The following is a 22111-nucleotide window of genomic DNA, read 5'->3' as shown; positions in this document are numbered from 1 at the left end:
ATTCATTCCTAGCAGGTCACATGGTAGCACCCCCCACCCAGTCCCTGCCCTCTCCACGACCCTGCTGTGAGCTCCTTTCTCCAGGGCTGGGCAGGCCCTTCTAGCCAATGCCACCCTCCCTGTCTCCCCTGAGAGCACAGGAGCCTGGTGAAAAGGGCCTTGCGCCTTGGTCCTCCTCACTCAGTGTGCGGCCTCTGTGTCTTCTCCACTCCCACCCCTTCTTCCCCACCAGGCTGGCCTCTCTTTGCCCTCCTCCCTCCCCGAGAAGTTTCCCTGCTGGCTCACCACAAAGCCCAGCCTCTACTGACAGGCTCATTCCCTTGAACGACTGGACACTGGTCTGCTGGGGAGGCTGGAGCAAAGCAGCACAGCCGGGTGCTGCAACAGCAGACATTTCCTTCTCAGTCTTGGAGGCTGGAGGTCCAAGATCAGGGTGCTGGCAGGATTGGTTTCTGGCGAGGCCTCTCCTCCTGGCTGGCAGATGACTGCCTTCTTGTGGTGGGCGGTGCTGATCCGATGGACCCCAGACCCTGGGGCAGGCGGGATGCAGGGGCAGGCGGGATGCAGGGCCAGGCCTGCGGGGTCCACTGTGGCCATGTGGCTGTTGCTGGTGCATCGTTGCATCGTGAAATGGTTAGATGGTTCGATGTCTGCAGAATCCGCCGTAGTTCTCTCCCTTTCCTCTGACTGTGGGTCCTTTCTCACGCTTCTCTGTCATCAGCCTCTGGGCCTGACAACACAGCTGCACGGGAGCCACAGGCACCCCGAAGGGGCCAAGGGTGGGACCAGGTGAGGAGGAGGGGCACTGTGAGACTGCAGGCAGGAGGGACGTCCCCCAGCACAGGGCAGCCTCCCGTCCGAGGGTGGGGGCTCCTGAGCGCCACCTCCTGCTCTGCCTGCCGGCCCCACCCCAGCACCTGCTGTCTTAAAGCCTTGCTCTGGGAGTACAGCGTGTGGGGAGGGAATGGTGTCCCTGTTCCCATCACGGGCCTACTCAACACTGGGTGGAATTCGACACTGCAGGCAGACAGGCAGAGACTAGAGACCAGGAGCAGCAGGTGGGGCGGCCGCCGTGTTTCCATTGGCATGCATCGGAGGTGCGTGGGCTCCCAGAGCCCGACAGGCCTGAAACGCCCAGACACACAGATACAGGGACACACGGGGGGGGCCGCCATGGCACTGCGTGTCTCGCCTGGTGCTGGGCTCTGTGCCATCTCCAGTGAGGGGCTCTCTCCAGGAGGGCAAAGGCCCCCCACCCTCCCAGGACTTTACTTCACGGACTTGCCGGGATCCACAGCCTGGGGCCGTGGGCATGTGGGTGAAGGCCCGTGCACAGCTGCTAGAAGTGGGCAGCACAGCTCCTGAGACATGAAAAGGTAAAGGAAAAAATAAAAGCTGGCCCTTTTTTTTTTTTTTAAAGCTGACTCTTTTGTGAGGTTTATTATGTGCTGGCTGCTGTTTTAATACAATAATTTTATAAATCCAAGAACTAGATGCTGATATTAACTCCCCCCTTAAAAAAAAAAAAAAAAACACCGGGTGCGGTGGCTCATGCCTGTAATCCCAGCACTTTGGGAGGCTGAGGTGGGCACATCACGAGGCCAGGAGTTCGAGACCAGCCTGACCAACATGGTGAAACCCTATCTCTACTAAAAATACAAAAGAATGAGCCGGGCGAGGTGGCGCACACCTGTAATCCCACTTACTCAGGGGGCTGAGGCAGGAGGATCGCTTGAACCCAGGAGGCAGAGCTTGCAGTGAGCTGAGATCGCGCCATTGCACTCCAGCCTGGGCGACAGAGTGAGACTCTGTCTCAAAAAAAATAAAATAAAACAAAATAAAATAAAATAAAATAAAGGTTTTATTTTGAGCTAATTATAGATTCATAATAGGCAGCTGTAATAAATGGTATAGAGAGAGCAGTGTACCCTTTACCCAGTTCCCCCAAAGGAAACCTCTTAGGAAACTGTAATAGCAGGGCCGCGGTCTCATGACTAGGTGCTGAGATTGACACAGGGCCCAGGACAGCCCGTCCCAGGAGGGCCCCTCATGCTGCCCTTCTATGGCCGCACCCACCTTCCTCCTACTTCACCCACCTTCCTCCTACCTCACCCCTCTTTACTCCCTGGCAACCACTAATCTGTGCATTTGTATAATTTTGTCATTTCGATGATCTTGGATAAATGAAGTCATACCTTTGGATTTGCCTTTTTCACCCATTTGCTTCATGAAATACTATGAACAAAGCTGTATACACATTCATGTACAGGTTTTTGTGTAAATATAAGTTCTCACTTCTCTGGGATAAATGACCGAGAGTACAATCATTAGGCCATGCTTTAGTCACATTTTTAGTTTTTTAAGAAACTGCCAAACTCTCAGCCAGAGTGGATGTCCCGTTTCACATTTCCAGCAGCTCAGGAGCCGTCCCTTCTCCACAGCCTCGCCGGCACGGGGGTTGTCTCTGTATTTTTTTTTTTTTTTTTTTTTTGCGATTCTAATAGATATGTCGTGATCGTTGTGGCTTTGATCTGCATTTCCATGATATTGGACGTCTTTTCATGTGGTTCTCTGCCATCTGCATATCCTTTTATTTTATTTTTTTTCAGATGGAGTCTCGTTCTGTCATCCAGGCTGGAGTGCAGTGGCGCGATCTCAGGTCACTGCAAGCTCCGCCTCCCGGGTTCACACCGTTCTCCTGCCTCAGCCTCCCGAGTAGCTGGGACTACAGGCACTGGCCACCACATCTGGCTAATTTTTTGTATTTTTAGTAGAGACGGGGTTTCACCGTGTGAGCCAGGATGGTCTCGATCTCCTGACCTGGTGATCCGCCCACCTCGGCCTCCCAAAGTGCTGGGATTACAGGCATGAGCCACCGTGCCTGGCCCTACATATCCTTTTAGTTGAAATGTGTCTTCATATATTTTGCTCATATTCCAGTTGGATTGTTTGATATTAGTCTATTGCTTGATATGTGGTTTTTCAGATATTTTTTCCTACTCTGTAGCTTTTTTTCTCCCATTTTCTTAACAGAGACTTTGCCCAGCAAAACTTTTAAATTTTGATGAAGAGTCCAATTTGTCCGTTTTTCCTTTTGTGGATAAGGCTTGTGGTGCGAACTCTTTGCCAGCCCTAGAGCGTGAAGATTTTTCCCGTGATTCTCTTTTTCTAAAAGTTTTGTTATTTTACATTTTACACGTATCAGCTGTGAGGTTTAGGTTGAGGAGTTTGTTTTGTTTTTTGCCTGTGGGTGTCCAGTGGCACCAGCACCATTTGTTGAAAGGGCTGCATTTCTTCCATTGAATTGCTTTTGTGCTTTATCAAAAACCAACTGGGCGTGCTTGTCTGGACCTATTTCTGGGTTCTTTATTCCGTTCCATTGATCTGTGTGTCTGTCCCTCGTACCACACAGTCCTGATCACGGTAGTTATGTAATAAGGCTTGAAACTGGGTAGGACTTACTCCTCCCAATTTATTCTTTTTCTTTCAAATTATTTTAGCTATTCTAGGTACTTTGCCTTTCATATACATTTTAGAATAATCTTGTCAATATATACAAAAAATCTTGATATATAAAAAAAATCAGTTTCAAGCCAGAATGATATAAAACCTGTATGTTAGTTTATGAACATTTTTACTATGTTGAGTCTTCCAATCTAGGAACATGGTATGTTTCTCCATTTATGTAGATCTTTGATTGCTTTCATCGGCATTTTGCAGTTTTAAGGATACAAGTCCTGTACATGTTTTGTTACATTTACATCTAAGTATTTCTTTTATTTTGTGTGATTATAGATGGTATTGCATTTTAAATTTTGGTATCTGTATGTCCATTGCTAGTATATAGAAAAACCATAGATTTCTATATGTTTATCATGCTAAACTAACTTAGTAGTAGTTCTAGGACAATTTCTTTGGAGATTCTCTGGAATTTCCTATGTTGACAAACACGTCATCCGCAAAGAGGAACAGCTTTGTTTCTTCTCTTAAAACCTGAATGCCTTTTCTTTTCTTACCTTATTGCATTTACTAGAACTTCTAGTACTGTGTTGAAGAGTGGTGTAGCGAGAGAGGCATTGTTACTTTGTTCCAAATTTCAGGAGGAAAACATTCAGACTTTAACCATTAAGAATAATGTTAGTGGCTGGGCGTAGTGGCTCACGCCTGTAATCCCAGCACTTTGGGAGGCCAAGACAGGCGGATCACGAGGTCAGGAGATCGAGACCATCCTGGCTAACACGGTGAAACCCCGTCTCTACTAAAAATACAAAAAGTTAGCCGGGCGTGGTGGCAGGCGCCTGTAGTCCCACCTACTCGGGAGGCTGAGGCAGGAGAATGGCGTGAACCTGGGTGGCGGAGCTTGCAGTGAGCCGAGATTGCACCACTGCACTCCAGCCTGGGGGACAGAGCGAGACTCTGTCTCAAAAAAAAAAAAAAAAAAATGTTAGCTGTAGGGTTTTGTAGTTGCTCTTTATTAAGATGAGGCAGTTTCCCTCTGTTCCAGTTTTCCAGGCACTATTATAGTAAATGACTGTTAGATTTTATCAAATGCTTTTTTTGCATTGGTATGATCATGTGATGTTTCTTCTTTAGGATGTTAATACAGTGGATTACAGTGGTTGATTTTTTGAGTCTTGAACTAGGGATACATCCCTGGAATAGACATGGTTGTGGTATATAATTCTTTTGATATTGCTGAAGTCTATTTGCCAACATCTTGTTAAGGATTTTTACATATGTATTCATGAAGGCTATTGGTCTGTAGTGTTTTTTGGTACCGTCTTTGTCTTGTTTTGATGTCAGTGTGATACAAGCTTCATAAAATGAATTTAGAAATGCTCTCCCTCTTCTATTTTCTAAAAGCCGTTGTGTGAAAACGGAATTAGTTCTTTAATGTTTGTTAGAAAAATCTACAGTGAATCCAACTGGCCCTGGAGATTTCCTTTTTGGGAGCTTTCAAGTTACGCGTTCACTTTCCTTACGAGTTATGTGGATGTTCAAATGATCTGCGTCATGTTGGGTCCGTCGTGTGAGTTTGCGTTTTCTGAGGAAGTGGTCCATTTAGTCCAACTCATTGAATTTATGTGTGTGGAGTTGTTCACAGTGTTCCCTCATTGTCCTTTTGATGTCTGTAGGGTTTGTAATAGCTCGTTTCATTTCTTATATTAGTAATTTTTGTCTTCTCTTTTTGTTCTTGTGTGTGTGGGGCTTTTTCTTTCTGGTCAGTCTTGCTGGAAATTTGTCAATTATGTCAGTTTTTTTTCCCAGAGAACCAGCTCTCTGTTTGTATGGTTGATTTTCTCTTTTTTGCTTACTATTTCATTTATTTCTGCCCTTATTTTATTACTTCCTTCATTCTGTTTGATTTGAGTTTATTTTACTCTTCATTTTCTCTGTTCTTGTGGCAAGAGCTTAGACTAGTGAGTGCAGTTTTTGTTTTTTTCTAACATATACATATAATACTATAAATTTGCTTCTTAGGTTGGGTGCGGTGGCTCATGGTTGTAATCCCAGCACTTTGGGAGGCCAAGGCAGGTGGATCACCTGAGGTCAGGAGTTCAAGACCAGCCTGGCTAACATGGTGAAACCCCATCTCTACTAAAAATACAAAAATTAGCCAGGCGTGGTGACGGGCGCCTGTACTCCCAGCTACTCAGGAGGCTGAGGCAGGAGAATCACTTGAACCCGGAAGGTAGAGGTTGCGATGAGCCGAGATTGCGCCACTGCACTTCAACCTGGGCAACAGAGCAAGACTCCGTCTCAAAAAATAAAAGGAAAAACAAAAAGTTTGCTTCTTAGCACTACTTTAACTGTATACTACATATTTTAATATGTTGTATTTTCAATTTAATTCAATTCTGTGTATTTTATTTTGTGTTTTTATCATTTTAATCTTATTATTATTATTATTATTATATTTTTGCAGCGATCTCAGCTCACTGCAACCTCTGCCTCTGGGTTCACACCATTCTCCTGCCTCAGCCTCCCGAGTAGCTGGGACTATAGGCACCCACCACCATGGCCAGCTAATTTTTGTATTTTTAGTAGAGATGGGGTTTCAAATGAAATTTTATTTACCCACATTTTTACTCTTTCCATTTTTCTATCTTCCTAATGGCCAACAATTAAAATAAAAATAATATTCTTTCTGTTTAGATAAATTTCTTTAATTATTCTTTCAGGATAGGTCTGCTGGTGACAAATTCTCTTAATATTTATTCACCTGAGAATGACCTGATTTCCCCTCCATTCCCCAAAGATATTTGCTGGATATAGACATCTGGGTTGACAATTCTTTTCTTTCAGCATGTGAAAATACTGTGCAACTGCCTTCTGACCTTCATGGTTTATGATGAGAAATCTTCTGTCAGCCGAGTTGTTTTTCCAAATAGAAAAGGTATTATGTTTCTCTGATGCTTTCAATAATTTTTGCTTTTAGTTTTTGGAAATTTGACTGTGATGCATCTTGTTTTGATTATCTTTGAGTTGATCCTGTTTGGGGTCCCCTCAGCTTCTTGAATCTGTAGGTTTATTTCTCTTACCAAATTTGGCAAGTTCTCAGCCATTATATCTTTGAGTACTTTTTCAGTCCTGCCTTCATTCTCCTTTTTTTCTGGAACTCTGATGATACTAATATTATGGTTCCATAGTTCCTTGAGGCTCTGTTGTTGTTCTTCTTGTTTTTTCTTTCTTTTTATTTTTTGAGACAGGGTCTTAATCTGTTGCTCAGGCTGGAGTGCAGTAGCATGATCACGGCTTGCTGCAGCCTCCACCTTCCAGGCTAAAGCAATCCTCCCACCTCAGCCTCCCGAGTAGCTGGGACTACAGGCACATGCCACCAAGCCTGAATACTTAAAAAAAAAATTTTTTTTTTTTTTTTTTTGAGACAGAGTCTCCCTCTGTCACCCAGGCTGGAGTGCAGTGGCACGATCTTGGCTCACTACAAGCTCCACCTCCTGGGTTCACGCCATTCTCCTGCCTCAGTCTCCCAAGTAGCTGGGACTATAGGCGCCCGTCCCCACGCCCACTTAATTTTTTGTATTTTTAGTAGAGACGGGGTTTCACCATGTTAGCCAGGATGTCTCGATCTCCTGACCTCGTGATCCGCCTGCCTCAGCCTCCCTAAAAATTTTTTTTGTTGAGATGGAGTCTAACTATGTTGCCCAGGCTGGTTTAAAACTCCTGGACTCAAGCAGTCCTCCTGCCTCAGCTTTCCAAAGTGCTGGGATTATAGGTGTGAGCCACCCTGCCTGGCCTTCTTTTTTCTTTCTTTCTTTCTTTCTTTTTTTTTTTTGTCAGTTGGAGTCTCTCTCTGTTGCCCAGGGTGGAGTGCAGTGCTGCAATCTCAGCTCACTGCAACCTCTGCCTCCTAGGTTCAAGCAATTGTCCTGCCTTAGCTTCTTGGGTAGCGGGATTACAGGCGCGCTCCACCATGCCAGGCTAATTTTTGTATTTTTTTTTTAGTAGAGGTGGGGTTTCACCATGTTGGCCAGGCTGGTCTCGAACTCCTGATCTCAGATGCTCCACCTGTCTTGGCCTCCCAAAGCGCTGGGATTGGGATATGCTCTCTTAACCTCAGTTTCCTTCTCTTACAAAGAACTGTGTAGTCTGCCAACTCCTGAGGGTGTCATGAGAGTCCCTGGCTTGTAGTAATGGCTCACCGCTGTCGTGTGTGTGCTTGGGGTTGGGGTTCCCCACGTGCCATGCCTAGCTCTTCTTCTCCCCTGTCCTTGCTTTGGAGCAGGCTAGGTGGCTCCCACTTCTTGGCCTGTTAGAGCAGGGACTGGGGTGGGGAGGCTGAGGGGATGCTGTGGCGTCTTTGGCCGAGAACTGCCGGCTCTCTCCATGGCAACTGCAAGCAGGCTTCTGGGTGAGAACCAGTGCCTGGAAGGTCAGTGACAAAGCAGATCCTGGAGATGGTGCCTCCCCTGCCAGCTTGGCTCCATGTAGAACCAGCCTGAGAGTAGTAAGCAGTCTCCCTGGACTGGGCCTGACTGGCACCTGACACATCTGCCCCGGCCCAGGGACCCCCGCACCTGTGCAGGATTTGTGGTCTCCCCTGGCTCAGTGCAGACCCTCTGAGGGGCTGGTCCAGGTTGATGGGGCATGGGTAGGGCTCTGTGCCACAGGGACGGGGTACAGGGGCTGGCCAGCGTGGGCCAGATGCCTGGGGACAAGGGAGCATCCATAGTTTCTCATAGAACATAACAGCTCTGAGTCCCCAGTCACCTCTGCCAGCTCTTGGCATTTTCAGAACTGGGGGGTCCTGTGGGGTATGGCTGGGCTGTGAAGTGTGGAGGTGGCTAGACCAGGCCTGACTGGGGTGTGCCCCAGAAGCTCATCACAGACGGCTGTGGAAAGGCAGGGTGCCCCCCTGGCCCACGCGGAGGGTGTATGAGGTGCCCCCCTGGCCAAGGTGGAGGGCGTGTGGCTGGGACCTAGAGTCTGGGGGATGTGAGGTGAGTTTTGGGTTAGGGTTAGGGGGCCCAGAAGAAGCCTGCAGCAGTGTGGTTCCAGCCTTCCTCCCCTCTGTGGGGCTGGGAGCACTCCCTGACCTTGGATGCCAGAGTGAGGGCGGGTCTTTACATGTGTGACTGCTGTTGTGTCTCTGCTGTGTGTGTCTGCGCCGTGTGTCTCTGTGTCTGTGTATGTGTGTCTCTGTGTCCGTGTGTCCATGTCTGTGCTGTGTGTCTCTGTGTCTGTGTATGTGTGTCTCTGTGTCCGTGTGTCCGTGTCTGTGCCATGTGTCTCTGTGTCTGTGTATGTGTGTCTCTGTGTCTGTGTGTCTGTGCTGTGTGTCCCTGTGTTTGTGTATGTGTGTCTCTGTGTTCGTGTCTGTGCTGTGTGTCCCTGTGTCTGTGCCCTGTGTCTCTGTGTCTGTGCTGTGTGTCTCTCTGTCCCTGTGTCTGTGTGTCCCTGTGTCCTTGTGTCTGTGTGTGTACCGTGTGTCCCTGTGTCTGTGTGTCCTTGTGTCTGTGTGTCCTTGTGTCTGTGCTGTGTGTCTCTGTGTCTGTGCCGTGTGTCTCGGTGTCTGTGTCTGTGTGTCCCTGTGTCCGTGTGTCTGTGTGTGTACCGTGTGTCCCTGTGTCTGTGTCTGTGCCATGGTGTGTCTCTGTCTGTGCCTTGTGTCTGTGTGTCTGTGCTGTGTGTCTCTGTGTCTGTGTCCCTGTGTCCATGTCTGTGCTGTGTGTCTCTGTGTCCGTGTGTCCATGTCTGTGCTGTGTGTCCGTGTGTCTGTGCTGTGTGTCTCTCTGTCCCTGTGTCTGTGTCTGTGTGTCCTTGTGTCTGTGTGTCTGTATCTGTGCTGTGTGTCTCTGTGTCCCTGTGACTGTGTTTGTGTCTGTGTGTCTCTGTGTCCCTGTGTCAGTGTCTGTTCTGTGTGTCTCTGTGTTCCTGTGTCTGTGTCCCTGTGTCCGTGTCTGTGCTGTCTCTGTGTCCGTGTGTCCATGTCTGTGCTGTGTGTCCGTGTGTCTGTGCTGTGTGTCTCTCTGTCCCTGTGCCTGTGTCTGTGTGTCCTTGTGTCTGTGTGTCTGTGTCTGTGCTGTGTGTCTCTGTGTCCCTGTGACTGTGTTTGTGTCTGTGTGTCTCTGTGTCCCTGTGTCAGTGTCTGTACTGTGTGTCTCTGTGTCTGTGTCCCTGTGTCTGTGTCTGTTCTGTGTGTCTCTGTGTTCCTGTGTCTGTGTCTCTGTGTCTGTGTGTCCGTGTCTGTGCCATGTGTCCCATCCCTATGTCTGTGCCGTGTGTCTCTGTGTTCCTGTGTCCGTGTGTCTGTGTCTATGCCTGCGTGTCTGTGTGTCCCTATGTCCATGTCTGCAACCTCCACCGCCCTCCCGGGTTCAAGTGATTTTCCTGCCTCAGCCTCCTAAGTAGCTGGGATTACAGGCGCATACCACCAAGCCCAGCTGATTTTTGTATTTTTAGTAGCGATGGAGTTATTATTATTTTGCATTATTTTGGTGATACAGATTGTCAGAGTGGACTGGGTACAAGTGTTTAAACATTTCATGGCTCCTGAGACATTTTGCCAATTTGTTTTCCAAATGGGATATATAAGTTCGTATTCCACCCGTTCTGTGTACATCATTAGGGTTTTTTTGGGATTTTTTTTTTTTTTTTTTGAGACTGAGTCTAGATCTGTTGCCCAGGCTAGGGTGCAGTGGTGCGATCTCAGCTCACTGCAACCTCAACCTCCAGGGTTCACATGATTCTCCTGCCTCAGCCTCCTGAGTAGCTGGGACTACAGGCACCCACGACTACACCTGGGTGATTTTTTGTATTTTTAATAGAGACGGGGTTTCACCATGTTGGTCAGGCTGGCGTGGAACTCTTGACCTCAAGTGATCCTCCCGCCTCGACCTCCCAAAGTGCTGGGATTACAGGCGTGAGCCACCGCATCTGGCCTAAATCATTAGTTTTAATGTCAGCTTTGCCACCACTGGATATATTTTCTTGTTATATCCAGTGTTACATCCAGTGTTATATCCAGCTCTTGTTAATTTATTCAATATAAATCTGTACCTTGTTGTCCTTTTCCATTACTGATGAGTTTGAGCATGTTCACACATTACTAAATGGTGTTTACTTTTGTGAGTTGTCTCTGGGGTTCTTTGCCATTTCATTTTGGAAATTTCTCCATTAACGTTTATTAAGTGCACACTGCCTACCAGGTACCGTGCCTGGCCTGGAGCTAAGAAGGAAAACACTGCTTCCTCCTGGAGAAGGAGAAACTAGGGGTGGAGTGAGAGGTCCCACTGGCTCCTAGCCCCTCCCCAACACCCCTCCTCTCCAAGGCAGCTGTTGCCTCCTTGCTTTTCAGTAGGATTTTTCTAGAGCCTAAGGCTTCAGGGCGTAGAAAGTACCCAATACTTGTGTTGGTATTTAATACTTGTTAAGTTCGCATGTGTGTGTTGTAATTTCCTTTTTTCTATTGTTGTTAATATAACATCTTTAATTTAAATACCTCAAAGTTGTTTTATTTAGTATTTGTTTAAATGTCAGCAGAGGATAAACATTTTTCTTTTCTATTTACAAAAAATAACTGATTTTCTTACTTTATGACACACACTGCCACCATCCTGTGATATCCACTGTTAATATTTTGAGCTATTTCCTTCCTTCCAAGCTTTTTTGGTGTGTAGGTTTTTAAATACACAATTGATATCACCCTCCAGGGCTACTGCGGGCACCCCCCTCCTGTCGTGGGCAGGCCACCTGGTGCAGCTGTGCCGGCTTGTACAAGATGCAGGGTGAGGGCTCCACGAGTGCTCACTGCACACAGATGTCTCAGCATCTGATGTCCTGGCAACCCCCACTGCCGAGTGTCCTCTGAGGAGACGATTCTGCCTTGTGGGCAGAACTCTGTCAGATTCCTCTTGTCAAGCATTTGGGTTATTTCCTATTTTGCTTTTGTAGATAAACCAAAACGCATACCTATATCTTTAGACATCTCTGATTATTTCCTTGGGACAAATGCCTAAAAGTTGGATGAGCTTTGTTTTTCCTGTAAATTATACTATTAAAAAACTCTTCACCGGTGGCTCACGCCTGTAATTCCAGCACTTTGGGAGGCTGAGGTGGGCGGATCACGGGGTCAAGAGATCGAGACCATTATGGTCAACACGGTGAAACCCCGTCTCTACTAAAAATACAAAAAAAATTAGCTAGGTGTGGTGGTGCGCACCTGTAGTCCCAGCTACTCGGGAGCCTGAGGCAGGAGAATCACTTGAACCCAGGAGGTGGAGGTTGCGGTGAGCCGAGATTGAGCCACTGCACTCCAGCCTGGCGAGAGAGCGAGACTCCGTCTCAAACAAACAAAAACCCTTCACCTTCTCATCACTTGGTCGTGCTCTGCTTCGACTCATGCGCATGGGTGGTCTCTCTCTGTCCGTGCCTGTGGTCTCGTTGTGTAGCTCAGAGGAGGGGTTTAATGTCTCATGAAGCCAGTCCTGTTCTCCTTGCTTTTCTTCTTTGAATCATGTTTTAACGTTTTGCCAGTTAGTTTTCCAGATAGATTTTGAGATCATTTTGTTGTAGTCCCAATAACCCCGCTGGGATTTTGATTGATCAGAATGTATAAATTGATTTCAGGGGAATCAAGTTTAGAAATAAATATATATTCTGTCTGTCCATCCAGGAATGTAGTATGTATGAAAATTTATTCAGCTCTCCTTTTTTTTTTTGTAAATAGATTTTGTAGTTTCTTTATAAAAGTCACCTGTACTGTTAAAGCTATTCCTAAGTGGTTTGTATTGATTGGCGGCATTTCGATTGAGGCATTTATTTTGTTGCATTTCCTGGCTGTCCCTGTCTGGTGTCACTGCTGGCTTCTGGTGTTTGTCCATCCATCAGGCTGCTGGTTCTGGGTGCCAGTGCACACCCCTTCTGGGTAGAGCTGGGCAGCGCTTTGTTTGCTGATGGGCTTGGACCGAAGTTTTGGTTGTGATTACGGTACCTGGAGGTTGCTTTTCCTGCCAGTTTTTTCCTTTCTCTCATTGGTTTGATCTCATCATCCTGCGCTTTTGGGTTTTGTGCTGCTTTCTGTCTTTTTTGGAAGTCGGGAGGGGCACACAAACCAGAATGAAGCTTTTCAAGCTGATGCTCTGGACCACTGGGACTCACAACTTGGGTGAACATCAGAATCACCCTGTAAGGCATGTAAAACCCAGAGTGCTGGGCCCTGCCCTCTGATTTCTGAGTTCTTTCTGGGAAAGAATTAGCATTTCTTTCTTTCAAAATATGTAAATATATTTTACTATTTTTCTCTCTCTTTTTTTTTTTGAGAGGCAGGGTCTTGCTCTATCACTCTGTTGCCCAGGCTGGAGTGCAGTGGTGTGATCATGGCTCACTGCAGCCTCAACGTCGTGGGCTCAAGCCATCCTCCCACCTTAGCCTCCTGAGGGTGGAACTACAGGTGTGTGCCACCATGCCTGGCTAATTAAAAAAATTTTTTTTTGTAGAGATGGGTCTCATATGTTGTCCAGGCTAATCTTGAACTCCTGGGCTCAGGCGATCCTCCCACCTCTGCCTCTCAAAGGGCTACGATTACAGGTGTGAGCCACTGCACTGCCTCCGCCTCCCCCCTCCTCCTGCTGTCCCCTCAAGAATTTGCTAATGGTCTGCCAGGTGATGCTGAGGCTGCTGGGAGATCCTGGGTTGGTTCTTAACCAAGTTCCTGGGAGTTTGTTTTATCACTGTCTGCCAGCGGTGATCATTTTATCTATTTTTTTCCTTATTTCCTATTCATGTCCTACTATGTTGGGGAGAACTCTTAAAACAATATTAAATGAGAATTATGGTGATACTTCTTATTTTGTTATCTGACTGGAAGAAAATCCTTCATGATAAATGTGGGTTTGTTCGTACTCTTGAGAATGGATTTTGTGCGTAGAAAATATTTTTCAGAAACTAGTTTCTAAATGTCAACATTCAATTTTTAAAGTTAGAAATCCAAAAACGTTGGGTTTTTAAAAGCTTTTAGGGGCCAGGCGTGGTGGCTTATACCTGTAATCCCAGCACTTTGGGAGGCTGAGGCGGGTGGATCACGAGGTCAGGAGTTTGAAACCAGCCTAACCAGCATGGTGAAACCCCGTCTCTACTAAAAATACAAAAATTAGCCAGGTGTGGTGGCGCATGCCTGTAGTCCCAGCTACTCGGGAGGCTGAGGCAGGAGAATCGCTTGAACCCAGGAGGCGGAGCTTGCAGTGAGCCGAGATTGTGCCACTGCACTCCAGCCTGGGTGACAGAGAGAGACTCTGTCTCAAAAAAAAAAAAAAACTTTTAGATTCAACTTATGAAAAATTATATTTGTAAATTTAGCAATTTTTAACATTCATTTTCAAGAGGATTTTAAGTAATGTTTTATCCTATTTTATAAACTTAATGTTAGACATTTAAAATTTTGTTTATAAATTTACTGTAACTAGACCTTCCTAAGTACTTAAGTATTGTATGTTGAATAAATTAAAGTGTAAATATGGTGAGTCATAAATTTGCTTAAATGGTTCAATACTTTCTATAAATTTATTAGGTTTTCAACTTAAAATTACAAGTCACAATCAGTTCCATTGTATATTTTAAATTCAAATCACAGGGCCAATGTAATGCTAAATACAGCTTCATATGGTCTGATAAATTCTTCATAACTCAAAAAATATTAATTCGGAAAATCTGATTTCCACAAACATTGCTACATTTAATTCTCAGCCTTCCTGGGGTTAAATATGCTGGTTCGCTGAAGACACTGTCACCTCCCGACAAGTGAATGGAGATGTCCTGCCCTTGTCCTAAGACACTGTCACCTCGGACCTGCCCTTGTGCCCTCTGGGCTGCCTCATCACATTTGCAGGCTGGAATGGCTGGAATGTAGACCAGATTTTTTCCTGAAAAATACTAGTGGACTATGGCAAGGGCCTCTCCACTCAAATGCTGGAGGCCTCAGAGGCCCAGTGGGCTGCAGTTAGGTTGTAATTTATTCCAGAGGCTGCTTACACCACTGGAGCAGATTTTGTGTTTTTATGGCTCTCAAGATTATAGAAGTGTCCAGCCTGGGTCTACACAACTTTGAATTCTTTGTCAAAAAAGAAGAGTTGTTTTCCGGCCCCAGAGGATCATAGCAACTCCTCCTTGTTAAAATGCATTTCTGTCTTTCATGTCTTTGGCTTGCCAGGGTGACTCCTAAGGCCTCTTTGCTGACATTTCAGGATTTGTCAGAGAGCGTCCTGGTGCCTGGGAGACAGAAAAGCTATAAGGTGAAGGGAGAGAGAAACTTTTCCTCCTATGTAATTTGTCTTTCTTGGGAATGGAATTGGAGCTTTGCAGGAGCTGTTCACTGTCTGGGTCATCTGTGTTTCCAGTCTGGGTCTTGCCGACTCCATGCCCGTGTGTTGTGTTATTGAACATACGTGTTCTCCTGCATGCCCATGTGTTGTCTTATTTAACATACGTGTTTCTCTGCATCCCCGTGTGATGCCTTATTTAACATATGTGTGTCTCTGCATCCCTGTGTGATGTCTTAACATACATGTTCCCCTGTATGCCCATGTGATGTCTTATTTAACATACGTGTTCCCCTGTATGCCCATGTGATGTCTTATTTAACATATGTGTTTCTCTTCATCCCCATGTGATGCATTATTTAACATACATGTTTCTCTGCATCCCTGTGTGATGTCTTTTTTAACATATGTATTCCTCTGCATGCCATGTGATGTATTATTTAACATACGTGTTCCCTGCATGCCTGTGTCTAGTCTTATTTAACATATGTGTTCCTCTGCACTCTCCCCTGGTCTGCATTTCTCTGTACATTGGGAGTTAGCTTGGGAGATTATTCTTAGAGAACTAAAATATTACAGATGTGGTTGAAGTCTTCTGAATACAGTCCCCCAGTCAGATTCTCTTCTCTTTCTCTTTTTCTCCCTGTGGGAGCAGGTGTTCTGATTTGTGTTTATCCTGCCAGGGCACGTGGGTGTGTGGACATTCCACCTTTCGCTGTGTGTGTATCCATAAATGATGTAGCGTGTGAGTGTGTCTGTGTATTCACACACAGATATATGATTATTTCATAGCTCTCCTCTACCCCTTAACATTATTTTAAACATTTTTCCATGTTAGTGTGCATAGGCTTATTTAGTTTTACATGCTCATTCATTTTTAACTGTAGAATAGTATTCCATTGTGTGCATATGCCACAGTTAATTTTTCTCTCGTCTTGTGAAAGGCATTTTTATTTTCCTTTCTTACTATTACAAACAGGGCTACCCCAGAATGTGCCTGGGGTGTGGTTAGAAGTGGTTTCCTGAATCCTGGGGATGCTCATTTAAAACTTTCCTAGAAGTGGCCAAATACTCTCCAAAACAATTCTACAGTTCTTTCTTCCAACACATCACCAGGCTTTAACACTGTGTGCTAAACGTAGGATGTCAAGTGGCAGCTCTTCGTTATTTTAATCTGGATTTCCCTGATTGCCAATTGTTTTGAGCATCTTCTTCCCTCTTGTAATTTGTTGATTTTTCTGATTAGTTATTTGTATTTTTCATATGAATTTGTAGAAATTTTTTCTACATTCAGAAAACCAATTCTTTTTCATTTTCTTTATGCTGTCTTTTATGGTGTGGTGTTATTTTATCGTAGTCACATTTATTAATCTATTACTTTAGTCTTAAGTCATCCTTCCTTACCTCACCATCACAGAGCTGTTCTCTTGTATTTTTTGCAGCTTTAGAGTTTGCTTTCCATGCTTAGGTCTTTGATACACGTGGAATTTATGTGCGAGTGGTGCTTCCTCTTTCTGCCGACGGGTGACCTGGTTTTCCAACATCATTTGGCGGCTGCTCCACCCTTTTTCCATGATTTGGAACGGCGCCACCGCCTTTGTCAAACACCAGGTTTCATACGTCAGGCCTGTTTCTGGCTCTCGTTCTGCCCCATGCCTTCCCTGTCCAATCCACAGAGTATTAATTATTTTAGCTTAACAGTAAGTCTTGGGGAGTGAAGCAAGAGCTGATCTCCTGGTTTGTTCTTCAGCATCGCTTGACTGTTCATGGCCCATTGCTTGTCCATGTGGATGTAAAGATGAGCTTGTTAAGTTCTACCAGGGTTCTGCTGAGGTCTTTTATTAAAAACAACTTTACTGAGGCTGGGCGCGGTGGCTTACGCCTGTAATCCCAGTACTTTGGGAGGCTGAGGCGGGCGGATCACCTGAGGTCAGGAGTTCGAGACCAGCCTGGCCAACATGGTGGAACCCCGTCTCTACTAAAAATACAAAAATTAGCCAGGTATGGTGGCGAGTGCCTGTAATCCCAGCTACTCGGGAGGCTGAGGCAGGAGAATCACTTGAACCCAGGAGGAGGAGGTTACAGTGAGCCAAGATCACGCCATTGCATTCCAGCCTGGGCGACAGAGTGAGACTCCGTCTCAAAAGAAAAACAAACAAACAAACAAAACCTTTAAGATATAACTTAACACACCATACAATTTTCCCATTTAAAGTGTACAAGTCAGTGGTTTTGGCATATTAAATTTTTAATTATTATTATTTTTTTTTTGAGAGGGAGTCTTGCTCTGTCGCCCAGGCTCGACTGCAGTGGCACGATCTTGGCTCACTGCAAGCTCCGCCTCCTGGGTTCACGCCGTTCTCCTGCCTCAGCCTCCCGAGTAGCTGGGACTACAGGCACCTGCCACCATGCCTGGCTAATTTTTTTGTATTTTTAGTACAGTCGGGGTTTCACCATGTTAGCCAGGATGTTCTCGATCTCCTGACCTCGTGATCCGTCCGCCTCGGCCTCCCAAAGTGCTGGGATTACGGGCGTGAGCCACCACACCTGGCTAAATTTTTAATTTTTAAAAATTGTGGTAAAATATGTATAACATGAAGTTTTCTGTTTTAACCTTTTTTTTTTTTTGAGACAGAATTTCGCTCTTGTTGCCCAGGCTGGAGTGCAATGGTGCAATCTCGGCTCACTGCAACCTCCGCCTCCTGGGTTCCAGCGATTCTCCCACCTCAGCCTCCCGAGTAGCTGGGATTACACGCGTGCACCACCACGCCTGGCTAATTTTGTATTTTTAGTAGAGACAGGGTTTCTCCATGTTGGTCAGGCTTGTCTCAAACTCCCGACCTTAGGTGATCCACCTGCCTCAGCCTCTCAAAGTGCTGGGATGACAGGCGTGAGCCACTGCACCTGGCTTTGCAATTTCCAATTTTTTTATTGCCCCAAACAGAAACTTAGTGCCTATTAAGCAAGAACTCCCCACTTCCCTTCCTTCATCCTTGGCTTAGCGCTAATTTACTTACTGTCTCTATGAATTTGCCTCTTCCAGGTACCTCATGTAAGTGGGAGCGTATGTTATTTGCCCTTTTGTGTCTGGATTATTTCACTTAGAATAATGTTACCCAAGTTCATCCATGCTGCAGCAAATGCAGCATTAGAGCTTCGTTCCTTCTGTGGAGGAAGAACAGTTATTCATGTGCGTGCCCCACATTGTGCGCACACATTCATCAGGTGATAGACATTTGTGTTCCTCCCCTCTTCCGGTTATTGTGAGTGATGCTGCTATGAGCGTTGCTGTCTAAGTATCTGATTGAGTCCTGCTTTCAATTCTTTTGGATATATAGCTAGAAGGGGAATTGCTGGATCATATGTTAATTCTATGTTTAACTTTTTTTTTTCATTTTTAGTTTTTTTTGAGGTGGAGTCTCACTCTATCACCCAGGCTGGAGTGCAGTGGCATGATCTCAGCTCACTGCAACCTCCACCTCTCGGGTTCAAGCGATTCTTGTGCCTCAGCCTCCCAAGTGGTTGGGATTACAGGCCCCCATCACCATGCCTGGCTAATTTTTGTATTTTTAGTAGAGACAGCATTTCACCATGTTGGCCAGGCTGGTTTTGAACTTCTGACCTCAGGTGATCTGCCTGCTTCGGCCTCCCAAAGTGTTGGGATTACAGGCGTGAGCCACCGCGCCTGGCCAATAATAGCTATCTTAGTGAGTATGAAGTGGTATTTCATCGTGGTTTTGATGTTTACTTCCCTAATGATTAGTGATGTTGAGCATCTTTTCGTGCACCTATCGGCCATTTGTGTATCTTCTTTGGAAGAATGTTCATTCAAGTCCGTTGCCCATTTAAAAATTGAGTTGTTTTTATTGTTGTTGAGTTGTAAGAGTATTTATATTTTCTGGATATTAATCCCTTATTAGAGATATGATTTGCAGATATTTTCTCCCTTTCTGTAGGTTTCTTTTCGCTTTTTGATAGTGCCCTCTGGTGCAGCAGCCCCCAGCCTTTATGACACCAGGCACTGGGCTCATGGAAGACAATTTTTCCACAGACCAGAGGTCGGGGGATGGTTTTGGGACGATTCAAGCGCGTTATTACATTTATTGTGCACTTTGTTTCTATTATTGTTACATTGTGATATGTAATGAAATAATTATACAACTCACCATAATATAGAGTCAGTGGGAGCCCTGAGATTGTTGTCCTGCAACTAGACGGTCCCATCTGGGGGTGATGGGTCAGTGACAGATCATCAGGCATAAGATTCTCATAAGGAGCGTGCAACCTAGATCCCTCACATGTGCAGTTCACAATAGGATTCATGCTCCTATGAGAATCTAATACCACCGCCGATCTGACAGGAGGCGGAGCTCAGGCAGTAATGCTCGTTCGCCTGCTGCCACCTCCTGCAGAGTGGCCTGATTCCTAACAGGCCACAGAACAGTACTGGTCTGTGGCCTGAGGGTTGGGGACCCTTGCTCTGATGCACGAAACTTTTTACTTTTGATGAAGTTCAATCTAATCTATTTTTTCTTTTATTGCCTGTGCTCTTGGTGTCATATCCGAGAAATTATTGCCAAATCCAATGTTATGAATATTTTCCCCTATGTTTCTTCTAAGAGTTTTCTAGTCTTAGCTCTTATATTTAGATCTTTGATCCATTTTGAGTTACTTTCTGTATTTGGTGTAAGGTAAGGGTCCAACTTTATTCTGCTTGGTTGTTGAAAAGATCATTCTTTCTCCGCTTAATGGTCTTGGTACCTTTGTTGAAAACCAGTTGACATATATGTGAGGGTTTATTTCTGGGTTATTATTCTATTCCGTTTTAAATTTTAAATTTAGTTTAAAATCTAAACTAGCTAGTTTTAAATTTTCTACCTTTTCTACCTGTTTTTGTTTAATAGTTTACTGTTTTTATCTGAACAAAATTCCTCTTTCAATAGTTGATCCTGCTGAATGTCTTCCCGTAGCATTGGGCTTCCTCAGGTAACTTGGCATTTTGGTTTGAATAGAAGGGTTTTTATTGTCCTTTTTTTCTTTTTTTATTTTGAGATATTTATCTTTTCTTTATTTATTTATTTGAGACGGAGTCTCGCTCTGTAGCCCAGACTGGAGTGCAATGGCGCAATCTCAGCTCACTGCAACCTCTGCCTCCTGGGCTCAAGCAGTTCTCCTGCCTCAGCCTCCTGAGTAGCTGGAATTACAGGCACGCGCTACTGCGCTCAGCTAGTTTTTGTATTTTTTTTTGTAGAGACGGGGTTTCACCATGTTGGTCAGGCTGGTCTCGAACTCTTGACCTCAGGGGATCCACCTGCCTTGGCCTCCCAAAGTACTGGGATTACAGGCGTGAACCACTGTGCCCGGCCGATATTTATCCTATTTTTGACCCCCAGTTCTGTCTCAGATTTTGTCTGTCACGGCCATGTGTTTGGAGCGGGTGGTCACAAAGCCTTCGCCAAGAACCCTGGATGCGCGTTACAGGCAGAGCCAGCAGGATTGTTGGTGACCCGGACGTGGCATATGAGAGAAGGACCGGAGTCAGGGATGAAGTTTCAGGTTTGGTTTAAACAATAGGTGACTGGTGCGATCCGCTGAGGCGAACAAAGGGGGAAGGAGCAGGACTGGAAGTAAGAATAGAAAGTTTCTTAGTCACTGTGATGTAACAACTCTGAACTTTAGAAAAAAGGTACATCTTTTATACTTGTGTTAAAGTGAAAAAAAAATTCTTTAGTTGTGTAATGTTTCATATGCTTTTAAAAATACCCATATGGAACTGTTAAAAAGGCAGTTGTATATATGAGCCTAGAGCTCCAGGTCTGGATTAAAGATACACACTTGGGAATAACAGACATGCGTGATACTCAAAGCTATTGGGTAGCTCCTACATGGAATGAGCCTTGGGGCACCCTCGTTTTGAATCTCCGGCAGAGAAGGCAAAGCTGGCAAAAGAAACTAAGAAGGAGCCCCCAGGGAGTGGGAGGAAAACAGGAGAGAGTTGGCCTAAGGCAAGAGACCACACCCTTTAAAGGAGACTTGACCGTTAGAATTGGCAAGAGGAAGGCTTGACGTAGCATTTCAGTGGAGAGGTGGGTGAGAACCTGGCTGGAGAAAGCTAATGAGAGAGCGCAAGATAAGGAAGTGGTGAGACCGAGGATTGACACCATCCGTGAGTTCTGATGGGAAGGGAACAGAGAAATGCTCTGTGGTAGAAGGCAGATATGGGATCTTTAGTTTTGTTCTTAAGATGGGAGATACTGGGATATGTTTTTTTGCTAATAGAACTGACCACAGTGTCTTCCTCATTCCACCTTTCCAATACCCCACTTCCCCGTCTTCCTGAGATAAGGGAAAGAATGGTGGTATATGGGGGTCGGTTCAGGAGTCCCTCAGGCTCCATCCTGCTCCTGCTCTCCGTCGCCACTCCTCTCAGAAGGCAGCTTGAAGTGCAGCTGGGGTTGGTTAGGGGATATGGGTCAGCCTTAAACTCAATTGGTAGACAGATTTCCTGCCATGCCAGGGGCCAAGTGTCTATTGAGAGATGGTGCCTTTGAACTGGAGGTTTGGTCATGTGGGTGATTGTGAACATTCCTGTGAGTGCTTCTGGATTCAGTTCCTGCCTCCTCTCACCTGGCAAGCCGCTCTGTGCTGGCCCTGTGGTTGGACAGTGGGGGGACACAGGTGCTGGCCCTGTGGTTGGACAGTGGGGACACAGGAATGAAGGTGTCACTGCTCTTGGGAGACATGACCCTGGTGGTGGGAGGAGTGTGTCCTCTTCCAGGCTCAATGTGGAAACCTTTACTTCCCTTCTTCTCCTTGTTTCTGCCAGGATCCTTGCCACGGCTGGAACTGACTTTGACCTGCGAACACTGAGGGCTGTGCGTGTGCTGAGGCCCCTGAAGCTGGTGTCTGGGATTCCAAGTGAGTCCAGCGAAGACAGGCCCAAGCCTGCTTGGAATAACAACCTCCTCTCCTACCCTCACCACGGACATGGCCATGGCCATGGTTTGGCTTTGGTGACTCTGAGCTTGCCACTTTTGACCCCAGGGAACCAGGCAGGAGGAAGGGAGGAGCAGGCCTTTTTTGGCCTGTCACACCCTCCATGAAAGCCCACAGGGTGATGCTGTTATTTTACCCTGACCTGGCTTCCCTAGATGGAAGCTTTGTTCCTCCTCACATACTCTGTCACATTTCAGCACTTTGCTTCTTTTTCTGAGGTTAAAGAATGGATGAGAGGTTGACCAAGGTGGTGGGGAAGGATGCCTGAGAAAATGTGCAAAAGCTGCAAAGGGCCACTTGTCTCTTGGCTCAGTCTTGTCAGGGCCACTGGGGACTGAGGC

General features: G+C 45.8%; 1 protein-coding gene across 12 annotated transcripts in view; it reads left to right on the top strand.

Annotated features, from left to right (window-relative positions):
* The window catches only part of CACNA1B (calcium voltage-gated channel subunit alpha1 B), a 248727-nt gene that overhangs the window by 13774 nt on the left and 212842 nt on the right, over nt 1-22111 (top strand). For all 12 annotated transcript variants that reach the window (XR_010148796.1, XM_063788039.1, XM_063788036.1 and 9 more), the window contains exon 4: nt 21601-21692. Coding sequence is in view for 11 of the 12 variants with exons in the window: in XM_063788039.1 (XP_063644109.1) it covers nt 21601-21692 (92 nt within the window). In the remaining variant the exon portion in view is untranslated. The remainder of the gene's footprint in view (nt 1-21600; nt 21693-22111) is intronic.

The sequence above is a fragment of the Pan troglodytes genome, chromosome 11 (assembly GCF_028858775.2).
Source record: "Pan troglodytes isolate AG18354 chromosome 11, NHGRI_mPanTro3-v2.0_pri, whole genome shotgun sequence".
Lineage (NCBI taxonomy): Eukaryota > Metazoa > Chordata > Mammalia > Primates > Hominidae > Pan > Pan troglodytes.
This window is presented reverse-complemented; position numbering and strand designations above follow the sequence as displayed.